The 12,660-nt window shown below is 39.9% G+C and overlaps 1 protein-coding gene across 1 annotated transcript in view; it reads left to right on the top strand.

The window, feature by feature from the left end:
• The window catches only part of CDHR5 (cadherin related family member 5), a 48,333-nt gene that overhangs the window by 27,348 nt on the left and 8,325 nt on the right, over positions 1 to 12,660 (top strand). The window contains exon 14 of the mRNA XM_067462584.1: positions 2,198 to 2,737. Coding sequence (XP_067318685.1) covers positions 2,198 to 2,737 — 540 coding nt within the window. The remainder of the gene's footprint in view (positions 1 to 2,197; positions 2,738 to 12,660) is intronic.

Below are 12,660 nucleotides of genomic sequence, written 5' to 3'. Positions count from 1 at the left end.
TCTGTTCCTACAGAATATTTTTCGTCTATATTAATACCTAAGGGCATTCATTGTGTAGGATCATGGTTCCCAACTCATGGCACAGTTCTCGCAAGACCATGTTCCATCTTCTGGAAGTCAAGCTTCATCTAACCTCAGCATACTGCCTATGTCAGACAGGCAGATGGAGCATATCAATACCATCCTGGAGCAACATCTCAAGCGTTATGTGAACTATCAGCAAAACAATTGGATGGAATTACTATCTGACCAAGGACCCTTCCAGACAAGCCAAAAATCCAAGAGGAAGTGGGATTTTAAATCCCTCTTAGGATGGAAACTACACAGATGGCCTAAACCCCATGCTTTTGCATGGGTGGTGTCCAGATACTCGCCCCGCTGATTCAAGATCAGCAGGGGCGAGCATGGGCACTGCCAGCCTCCCTCTCCCTGCCCTTCATTTTCTCCTACACTTACTGGAAGAAGACTGCAACAAGGCCTGAAGCTCTCCCCTCCTTTGAAAGAGAAGGAGGACTTTGGGTAGGGTATCGGGGGTTTCTCCTCAAAGACCTCCTGTTGTATCTTCCAGGGAGGAGGAAGAGAGGCAAAGGCTCCAGGCCTGCATGGAAGGCTTCCTTCGGTAATTGAGGGGTAAATTGTGGGCAGGAGGGATAGAAGGAAAACATGTGTTTTCCATGCTGGCAGGGATACACAGGCATGGAAAGCTGTGTGTTTCTCAGGAGGAATTGGGTTTAAAGAGCAGGTTTTAAACACATGTTTTCCAGCCTTTAATCCGATTCCTCCAGATTCCTCCCACATTTTGACTAAACATTGTTTAGCCACCCCCACTTTTAACTTGATTTAACATGTGTAGAAGGGCCCCAAATTTTCATTGAGCAATTGGTAACTGCACAGATCCTATTCTTTGAAAACTGTGGTACAGTCCCAAATTCTTCCCTTTAGACTTGCCTTTGGCTTTCTCTTCAGTGCTCACTGCAAACCAACTCCTGCAAGAACTCCAAGGAATGCAGTTCATCCTCAGACACCAACTTAAACAAGCCAAAGAGGCTTACAATTTGCCAATGGTGTGTAGAAATCAAGTTAGGGGGCCCTTCACATTGGAGATAAGGTATGACTTTCCCCAAATATTTTCCCTTGCATTACCACAGCCAAAAACTCAATGATTCATTCCTCTTCTTGGTTCAAATCATGTTTTAACTCTAGCTTCCTCCATTCCTGCGCATCAACTCTTTATTCCTTTTGGCTCTGGCTTCATCAGCTCATCTTTTCCAGGAATCTGAGGTTCACCACCACTGATCATTGTGGAGGGTGAGGAAGAATATGAATTTGTCATGATTGTCTGCATTACCTTGTGGATTGGAGTGGATATAAGCTAGAGAAGTGACCATGGGAGACAGTTCCATCAATGCTAACCTGGGAAACCTATTTCCCTTTACCCCATGAAAGGAGAACCATGGAGAGGGGTTTGATGTCATTCCCACCACCCTCCAGGAGAGTCCATGTTCCTCAGAAGACGAAGAACACTTACAGTAGAGAAGTCGTTCTTCAGGAGTTCATTCTAGAGAACAGAAGACAGAAGCTGCAGAAGTTGTACTTGGAGAAGAGAAGACCTCCTGCAGTTTAGCAAAAAGGGGGAGCTGAAAGAGAGACTTCCTTGTGAGGGAATACAAATCAAGCATTCGACGCAGACCTGAAATGCAACAAAAAGCTCAGAGCTAATGTGGTCTCTAAATTCAATCAGGCATGTGCTGATGCGATGATCTGCAAGAAAACCCTTTCCCATATTTTTAAAACAAAATTTTAAACAATTGCCATATTGTTTGAAACTGAATTACTTTTTATGTTCTTAACTGAATCTTAACTTTTAAAGTGTATGGTAACACTATTCTAATACGATGAATATATTGTTTAATTCCATTTTAATGTTCACTTTTTGTATGTTACCTGTATTGTTCTTTATTTGTATGGTAAGCCATCCAGTGACCCAATTTTGTGAGAAAAAGTGGAAAACAATAAATATAGCTTCTTCTCATTGATTTTGTTGTTGTTTTCAAAGCTCCAGGGCCCACACCATCAGTACACCCTACTTTTAAGTCTACCACATCAAGTACAATTTCTGCAGCTCCAGGACCTGGGGGACCCACATCATCAACACCACCTACTTCTAAATCAACCACATCAAGTACAACTTCTGCAGCTCCAGGACCTGGGGGTCCCACACCACCAACACCCCCTACTTCTAAATCAACAACATCAAGTATAACTTCTGCAGCTCCAGGACCTGGGGGTCCCACATCATCAATACAACCTACTTCTAAATCAACCACATCAAGTACAACTTCTGCAGCTCCAGGATCTGGGGGCCCCATACCATCAGCACAACCTACTACTAAGTCAACCCCATCAAGTACAACTTCTGCATCTCCAGGTCCTGGGGGTCCCACATCATCAACACAACAGACTTCTAAATCAACCACATCAAGTACAACTTCTGCAGCTCCAGGATCTGGGGGCCCCATACCATCAGCACAACCTACTACTAAGTCAACCACATCAAGTACAACTTCTGCATCTCCAGGATCTGGGGCCCCCATACCATCACCACACCCTACTACTAAGTCTACCACATCAAGTAAAACTTCTGTGCATCCAGGACCTGGGGGACCCACACTGTCAACACGCCCTACTTCTAAGACTACAATAGCAAGTACAACTTCTGCAGCATCAGAGCTAACAAGTGAGTTTTATAACTTGGAAGTTTTGTAGTTTCCTTGTTTCATGCAAACTATGATTAAAATTAACTACAGTGTCTTGGTTAAGAAGGAAAAAGCCCTGAACATTTCCTCACAGTAGTGCTGGAAGATAGTGGGCACCAATATCCAAGAGAAATTAGATTTATTCTAGACATCATAAAACATGTCTTATCATGACATCAAAATATAGCCTTAATGATTGTCTCTCATTATAATATTTTATAAGCCTGTGATTTACATCCCTGCTTCTGTGTATGAGAATATTTTAGATGTTTCCATAAATCTCCTAGGAATCATGAATCTTTCAGATGTTGTTGAACTTCAGGTCCCAAGTATTCTCATCAATTGGCTATATATGCAATCCAATAACACATGAAGGGCCACATGACTCTCCCATGTCCTGATCCTCAAAAATAATTGTGAATCTGAAACCAGTTTTTCCTATTCTGCATGTGTATAGAGGATTAAATAATAAAGAACCTGCAGCCCCAACTAAGCATAGATTGTGAGGTTCAGCAGACAGGCTGGCAATTGAACAGCCATGAAACTGAAATGCAAAATCAATAGAGGGAATCCTAGGCCATGGCATTCTGGTATCGTACATTTTGAAAAATTTGCATTTATAACCTTTGTTGAATGGAAAAATTATGTCATATCCTTTTGGCAAATGTGAATCTCCATGAACATCTGGAGACCACCTTATGAAAACCACTAGTAAAGAAAAGGCATGGCCTTCTTAGACTTCAACCCTTTGAAAAAAAAGAGATGTTCACAAGCATTCATGCAATGGCACACAGGTAACTCAGCTGTTAAACTGGTAAACCATGTCTTTGAACTGCCAGGGACAAAGGCATCCCATTGCAGAAAAAAAACATACTTAGCTAGCAGAGTTTTGAAAATGTTTCTTTGAAGTTCAAGTTGAAATTGCAGTTACTCAAAACATATATTCTCCCTTCAAACCTATTAGTTTTAAAATATGCACTCAGAGCAAAAAACAAAGTCTTCGTTAAACAAATAACATGTCTTGTTTACTCATAAACATCTTGTATTAATTCAACATACAGGCACATTTCTTGTTAAAGTTCAGATAGGATGTAGTTTCTTTGTGTTCAGAACACGGGTGTAATTCTTAATCATTCATCCATAGTCCGATGTCTTTAACTATACATCTTATGAAAGTCCAAACTGTATAATGGTACTCACTGCTTCTCAAAGCAAACATATAGTAAATTATTCCTGCATAAGTACAAATGCAAACTGCTTCCACTGAAGTCCAAAAGCATAACTGCACCCACCTCCACTGAGCTCTAAAGTGAACTGCTCACAGAATGGAATATTTTTAAAATAATAATAATAATAATAATAATAATAATAATAATAATAAAAAATAATTCTTATCCATGTCTCCTCAAGGTTTGAGGCAGGGCATAACCCAGTTAAAAACACATAATTATAAAACATGATATAAATTAAAATGTAATTCTATTATATATATATATATATATATATATATATATATATAATAGAATATAATAGTTCTGTGTGTTTATATATATATAAACACACAGAACAAAGATTAAAATACAGTAAACCCAAAATGTGAGTTCAAATTTTATAGTTTAAAATAATTGGGAATATGAGCTGTATCAAAAAATAATTCTTTTTCATGTGAATTAATCATGACTAATTTAAATTAAGCAAGTTGAGGTTGTTGTTCAGCGCCTTCAAATTGATTTTAATTTTTGGCCACTTAAATGTAAATTTATCACAGGGTTTTCTTGCAAGATTTGTTCAGAGGAGATTTGCTTTTGACTTCCTCTGAGACTGAGATAATGTGTCATGTCCAAGATGGGTTTCTATGGCTGAGCAAGGATTCAAAACTTGGTCTACAGTCATCATCAAGAGCTCAAACCAATGGTTAGAAATGGGAGTGACCATACCTGTTTAATAAAGCATGAACACTAAACCTAATGTAGTTGAGACTGAGCTCTCAGAAATAGGTTTGTTATCTCAGTCACAGTGACAGACCAGCCAAAGGCGAACATTAATTTCCCCTATGCAATGGACTCCATATCCCCCTTTTTGATAGATGAGATAACGCAGTGGGTTAAACCCCTGTGCCGGCAGGACTGAAGACCGACAGGTCGCAGGTTCGAATCCAGGGAGAGGCAGATGAGCTCCCTCTATCAGCTCCAGCGGGGACATGAGAGAAGCCTCCCACAAGGATAATAAAGCATCAAATCATCCGGGCGTCCCCTGGGCAACGTCCTTGCAGACAGCCAATTCTCTCACACCAGAAGCGACTTGGTTTCTCAAGTCACTCCTGACATGACAAAAACAAACAAAAAAACAAAAAAACTGAGTTTCTGAAACCCTTTAATTCATGGTTATTTAAAGGATATACCTTTGTTAATGAAACCTATAATTTGATGAGATCCCAAGATGAAATACTAATTTTCAATACTCAGAACACAAACCTGACATTTTTCTTTTGGGTACTCAGCATGAATTAATTGGTTTATATTTTAAGCCGTTATACTGCTTCCACATTTACAATTATTCTAGGAAGATAGCTTATTGATTTGCGAGGAGGCACTAAAGTAATTTTTATCAGCTAAATTCTTTCAATAATAAAAACTCAGGCAATTTTTCTCACAAAACACAAGAGACATTTCTTTGCATGCCATATTTTACCAAAATGAGAGTGCTGTATTAGGTGGAAAATATGCTATCTTTTAGGTGGAAATATGAAATCTTTATTTCATCGAACCCCTTTTAGCAAGCCATTAAGAGTCAATTTTGCAGAAACCATAGTAGTCTACAATTTAATTGCTCAGATTACATGTACACATCACAACAACCACAATGTGGTTTCTTGAAATCTTTCTTGCTATGATATGCATACCTGTTACTGCTAACAAACTATAGTTTACTAGCAAACCTGAATCTGAATCAATGTATGAATACTGGCTAATCGAACCTATCTCATTCAAAAAAGAATTTGTTGTCATATCCAAACCTGCAACCATGAGTTGTCTCAACCTTGTCTCCCATCCTAAAACAAGGGCTGACAAAAGACTAGGAAAGAAATCAGAAAGAAATAAAAAATCGAAGAAATAAGTTATACTGACTGTTACTCATAGAATTCATAGAAGAAGCAAGAAATTATGGCTAACACAAACCATAGTTTATAATGGCATAAGAATGCATCGATTGATGTGCTACAACAGCTTAAATTCTTTGTCCAAACACAACTATTGGAGGAACAAGAGCCCTGTCCTCTTTTAAAGGAGCCACACTTAATGTTTGGTAGAAATGATGACACCCTCTTAACATGTGTATAGAGGCTAATACTGCATGAAACAAGATGAAATGGGATCTTTCCAAAATAGTTTATAGCAGCATTTTTACTAATTTATTTCACAACATATAGATACAGATACACAACATACAGATATCTCATCTTATAGTAACATTGCAGAAGCATCATAATGATGATGAGGAGGAGGATAATATCATCTTCTTCAGGAATGCTAGTCACTTACAGCAGTTTAAAATGTTGTCACTTTGTCCCAATGAATCCTAAGATATTTAGTTGTAACTGGGTGAAATTCTTAATATTCTTTGTTGTTGTAATAGTATGCTGCCTATCAACAACAAATAATACTTTAAAAAACTCGTAGTTCAGATAAATATAAAGATACAGTAGACTCTCAGTTAACTAGCACCTGGTTAACTGAAGGTTTCTAGTAAAGATAAGCCTAATAATATTATACTATAACATACCATAAACTCTGTACTGATTTGATATTAATATTGGAATAGACCAATTAAAGGCAAATAAAGAAAAATAAAGACCAGTTTAACTTAAGTTTATATTTCTGTTAAAAATGATTTTATTTTATTTTATTTTATTTTTATTTTTTAAATCTTCTTTTTTACAGTTGCTTGTTTAGGTTGCTTTTGTTCCAGTTAACTGAGGGCCCTTCCACTCAGCCCTATATCCCAGAATATTAAGGCAGAAAATCCCGCGATATCTGCTTTGAACTGAGATATATGGCAGTGTGGACTCAACCCAGTTCAAAGCAGATATTGTGGGATTTTCTACCGTGATATTTTGGGATATAGGGCTGCATGGAAGGGCCCTGTGAGTCTGTTTTACTCAAATTGTGGTATTCAATATTTGATCCTCCAGATATTTTGGGCATCTATTCCCAGATACCCTATCCAGGATAATCCATGTTCATAGTTTAGGGCCTTGAAGCCTGGATGACCAAAGGTTGAGAATCACTACACTAGAGAGTTCCAGCAAGGAATTTTGATTATCTTATTAAACTACAAATCCTAAGAATCTGCGAGATTAAGTCAAGTTGGTAGCAAAGAAAGTTCATTTAACTTGGGCATAAGGAAGAGGGTTTTTCTGCCAGCAAACAAGGTTGTAACAATCAGAAGCAAGACCTCTTTTGCAAGTCCTTGTCACTGGTTGGAGCCTGATCTGGCTGCTGACTCCTAAAGTGAATTGTGGGGTGACATGTCAGCGAATATTATTTGATTACATACACATAACTAAGTATAATTGGAAAATCTTTTTAGAATGGTAGAATATAGATTTTATTTTCTAAAGCATGTTCATGCCAGAGCAATGTACAATAAATAAAATTAAAGACAGGCTACTGTATATCCACAGGTTTACAATGTAATGGACAAAGTGAGGGAGGCATAGAGAGAGAATGGGCTTAGTAAAAGGAGACTGGATGGGAATAAAGTAAGCCTGAATAAAATCAAGTATGTACTAAAGGGTTGTTAAAAACTGAAATAGATTGAGATCTTTTTAATGCCAGTAATAGAAACTGGCAAGCCATGTACAAAGTCCATAGAGTAGAGATTGCAGACGTGACACATTTTTATTAAGACCATAAACCTTAAGGAAAAGATTCTCTGGTAGTTATGACATAGGAGCAGGGGCAGCTCAACCCATTACGTAAAGTAAGCATTTGCAGTATAGTTGATATTGCCCAGGGGTGCTCTTGAGGCGCTCTTGGGGGAAAATAGACCTTGACATATGCAAGTTGTAGTTACTGGGATGTATAGTTCACCTACAATCAAAGAGCATTCTGAACTCCACCAATGATGGAATTGAACCAAATATGGCACACAGAACTCCCACGACGAACAGAAAATATATATCAGTGATTGGTTGGGGGGGGGGGGGGGGGGGCGCCAAAATACTGTTTGCTTACCGTTGAAAATTACCTAGGGCCACCTCTGCATAGGAGTGTGAAGTGTGAAACGAGAATGTACGAATTGCTGCAGTGAGCAAAATCAAGCCAGAATAATAAAAAAAACCCTGATGTCCTCGGCTTCCAGATGGTCAAACATTAGATGATACCACTTTGATGGCCGAAAGCAAGGTGGAGCTGAGGAGCCTTCTAACTAAGGTGAAAGAAGAAAGTGAAAAAGCTGGGTTGCAGTTAAACATAAAAAAACCAAGATTCGGGCAACCAAACTGAATGATAACTGGCAAAGAGGGAAAAAACGTGGAGGCAGTGACAGACTTTGTATTTCTAGGCGTAAAGATTACTGCAGACGCAGACTGAAGCCAGGAAATCAGAAGATGTTACTTCTTGGAAGGAGAGCAATGACCAATCTTGATAAAATAGTGAAGAGTAGAGACATCACACTGGCAACGAAGATCCGCATAGTCAAAACAATGGTATTCCCCATAGTAACCTACGGATGTGAGAGCTGGACCATAAGGAAGACTGAGCGAAGGAAGGTAGATGCTTTTGAACTGTGGTGTTGTAGGAAAATTCTGAGAGTGCCTTGGACACTGAGAAGATCCAACAACCAGTCTGGGAACAACCAGTCCATACTTCAGGAAATAAAGCCCGACTGCTCATTGGAGGGAAGGATAGTAGAGGCAAAGATAAAGTACTTTGGCCACATCATAAAAAGACAGGAAAGCTTAGAGAAGACAATTATGCCTGGGAAAATGGAAGGAAAAAGGAAGAGGGGCCGACCAACGGGAAGATGGATGGATGGTATCCTTGAAGTGATTGGCTTGAATCTGATGGAGCTGGGGGTGGTGACGGCCAACAGGGAGCTCTGACGTGAGCTGATCCATGAGGTCACGAAGAGTTGGAAGCGACTGAATGAATAAACAAGAACAAACACTAGGAGGCACAAAACAACAGCTTTGTAGTGAAAAGTTTAGTTCCCTACTGGTTTATTCAAAACCTTGAAGTGCTTTAGATAAATTACATTAAGAAAACTGGAAGAGAATTGAAATCAAGGGAGGGGTGTAATAATTGCACTCTTATATCAATGGTTCTTAACCTTTCCTGCATCAAGACCTGTTTTAGAAATCTTTGTTGCCACAGACTATCAGGCCTTAACTCAATATTTCAGACCCTAAAGTGCATCAGATACTGTTTTATTTTATTACATATCTACTGTATTTTAATTTTGTTTTTACCATACTGCTACTATTTAATTACTTTTTAATAACTTTTGTATTGCACCTTTTAAACTTGCCTAGTATGGAGTGTTAACCGCCTTGAATCCCCACGGGGAGAAGGCGGGGTATAAATAAACATAATAAATAAATACATAAATTTAAAGTTGTTCATCAATTCTCCACACATTTGGAGAGGAGTGAGAAAACACTAAATGCACATATTCCTATTACAGTAGGGTCTTGCTCATTCAACATAATAGGCCAGCAGAATGTTGGATAAACGAAAATATTGGATAATAAGGAGGGATTAAGGAAAAGCCTATTAAACATAAAATTAGGTTATGATTTTACAAATTAAGCACCAAAACATCATGTTTACAACAAATTGACAGAAAAAGCAGTTCTATACATGGTAATGTTATGTAGTAATTATTGTATTTACAAATCTAGCACCAAAACATCGCAATGCTTTGAAACAGCTGTGGATCCGGGTGGGAGGCAGACTTCATTGGATAATACAAAATGTTGGATGAGCAAAGGTTGGATAAGCGAGACTCTACTGTATAATATCTGACTGGAACAATTCCATACAATAACAATAACACTACCTTAACACTGATCAATGACCTGATATTACTTGTTAATTTTAATTAATAAATGAGAAGGCTTGTGCTGCATTTCACTATCAACCCTATTTTTATTGGTCGTAGCAGGTGAAGTTTGTATTCTGAGTTCTGACTCTACAGTTTTAAAAAGTTTCTATACTTAACTTTTATAATAAGTGAGAGTAGAGCACACTTTTTCAGACAAGTATGTCATTAGAAAAGTCACCAATACTTTTATTGCCCTCTTTAATAGTTCCAGAGAATCTGCTCAGAAGTAAGCCCAGAAATTTGGAAGAGACTATTCCTTGAACTGCAATTTCAGAGCATTATCCATGCTGTGAGCCCTTCTAGTTCATAAATATCAACTTAAATTAAATCTCTAAATTTGATGAAACTATGTTGCAAATATTTCAAACAGTGTTGTATAAATAATGTGTTCTCTGTTGGAACCATGAACATTTGTGAAATTTGGAGATGTCTCATTGTTTTGGTTCAAAGGAAAGGATGCCACAATTCTAATCTTTCTATCATTGCTTCAATCTTGTTTTCATCTTGGAAAAACTAAATTTTTATCTTTGAAAAATTGAGCATATTTGAATAGGTGAAGATATCTGACAGATGTGCTGAATGTACTTATCAGGAAAATTTGTCAATTGACCACTGAGGTATTTACTGTTCCAATAGCCTTATCTCATGTCTCAATTTCTAAAAATAGGATAGCCAACCAATTTCACAGTGTAGTGAAAGTTGATGGTGCTCAGTCTTGAATTCAGAGATTTGCATTTTATAAAACTGACCAAGTTTGACTGATTCACTTAAGGCCTGCTTTAGTTTTTCCTGTATTTTCTGAGCAACTAGAGCTTCTCTGCAAATGCAGTGATAGTTTCAAGTTGCCAACAGTACAATATCATTAATCCAAACTACAAGCCTAATAAGCTTTCCAAGCATTGCTTGTGTACTATCTGTGCTCATTCCAATGCATTTTAACCAATCTATGAGATAAGATCATTTAAGCTGTTAAATTACTCTTCAGCTGTATGCATACAAAATGAGGATATGCATAGCAAGTTTTTAAAAATATGTATTTCCTGCTTATATCAAACATAGAACTTTGTGTGCTATGTCTGAGCTTTCATTCAATTGGAAAGGAAAATTGGGAGACATGTGAATTCTTTGTAATAGCTCTTTCTTGATATTGGCTGGTAACTGTTGATCACTTCTTAACTATGTCATTTGACAATGGTATGCAGGAAATGGTCTGTATCAGCTTTCTTGCTGATTATTATTTATTTATTTATTAGATGCACTTATTGACCGCCATTCTCAGCCCTTACGGGCGACTCATGGCGGTGTACAGTACACATAAAAAGACAGTTACAGAGGCCAGTATCAACAACATATGACTATACAACAAATACAAACTACATAAAAATCCGCTTTGTCTCTTAGTAGAATCATAGCCAGTCTCATTTTCCTTATACCATTCCAGTTCTCATTACCGTAATGTTGTTGCTTAGCACTTAATTAAATGCCCTCTCGAACAGCCAGGTCTTAAGGCTTTTTCGAAAGGACATGAGGGAGGGCGCCTGTCTGATGTGTGCCGGGAGAGTGTTCCACAGCCGGGGGGCCACCACCGAGAAGGCCCTCTCCCTCGTCCCCGCCAGCCGTGCCTGTGATGCAGGCGGGATCGAGAGAAGGGCCTCCCCAGACGATCTCAAGGTCCTCGTGGGCTCGTAGGCCAAGATGCGGTCAGAAAGGTATTTTGGGCCGGAACCGTTTAGGGCTTTGTAGGCCAAGACCAGCACCTTGAATTGGGTCCGGTAGCAAATCGGCAGCCAGTGAAGCTGGGACAACAAGGGCGTTGTGTGCTCCCTGCTACCCGCTCCAGTTAGTAACATGGCTGCCGCACGCTGGACCAGCTGAAGCTTCCGGGCCGTCTTCAAGGGCAGCCCCACGTAGAGAGCGTTGCAGTAATCCAGGCGGGATGTGACAAGAGCGTGTACCACCGTGGCCAAGTCAGACTTCCCGAGATACGGGCGCAGCTGGCGCACGAGCCTAAGCTGTGCAAATGCTCCCCTGGTCACCGCTGAAACCTGGGGATTCAGGCTCAACGATGAGTCCAGGGTCACACCCAAGCTGCGAACCTGCGCCTTCAAGGGGAGTGCGACCCCGACCAGCACAGGCTGTAACCCTATATCCCGTTCGGCCTTGCGACTGACCAGGAGTACCTCTGTCTTGTCTGGATTTAGTTTCAGTTTGTTCGCCCTCATCCAGACCGTTACAGTGGCCAGGCACCGGTTCAGGACCTCGACAGCCTCCTTAGTAGCAGGTGGAAAGGAGTGACAGAGTTGGACATCATCTGCGTACAGATGACACCGCACCCCGAAACTCCGGATGATCTCACCCAGCGGCTTCATGTAGATGTTAAACAGCATGGGGGACAGTATGGAACCCTGTGGCACCCCACAAGTCAAAGGTTGTGGTGCGGAACAGGAGTCCCCCAATGACACCTTCTGGGTGCGACCCTCCAGAAATGACCGGAGCCACCGCAAAGCAATGCCTCCAAGACCCATTTCCGCAAGGCGCCCCAGAAGGATACCGTGGTCGACGGTATCGAAGGCCGCTGAGAGGTCCAGGAGCACCAACAGGGACACACTCCCCCTGTCTAGCTCCCGGCGCAGATCATCCACTAAGGCGACCAAGACCGTCTCGGTACCATGCCCCGGTCTGAAACCAGACTGTGCCGGATCCAGATAATCCGTGTCTCTCAAGAATACCTGGAGTTGTGAGGCCACCACGCTTTCCATGACTTTGCCCAAAAAGGGGAGATTGGAAACAGGCCGAA

Source organism: Anolis sagrei, chromosome 1 (genome assembly GCF_037176765.1).
Source record: "Anolis sagrei isolate rAnoSag1 chromosome 1, rAnoSag1.mat, whole genome shotgun sequence".
Lineage (NCBI taxonomy): Eukaryota > Metazoa > Chordata > Lepidosauria > Squamata > Dactyloidae > Anolis > Anolis sagrei.
Note: the sequence above shows the minus strand (reverse complement) of the source record. Positions and strands in the feature narration are given on the sequence as shown.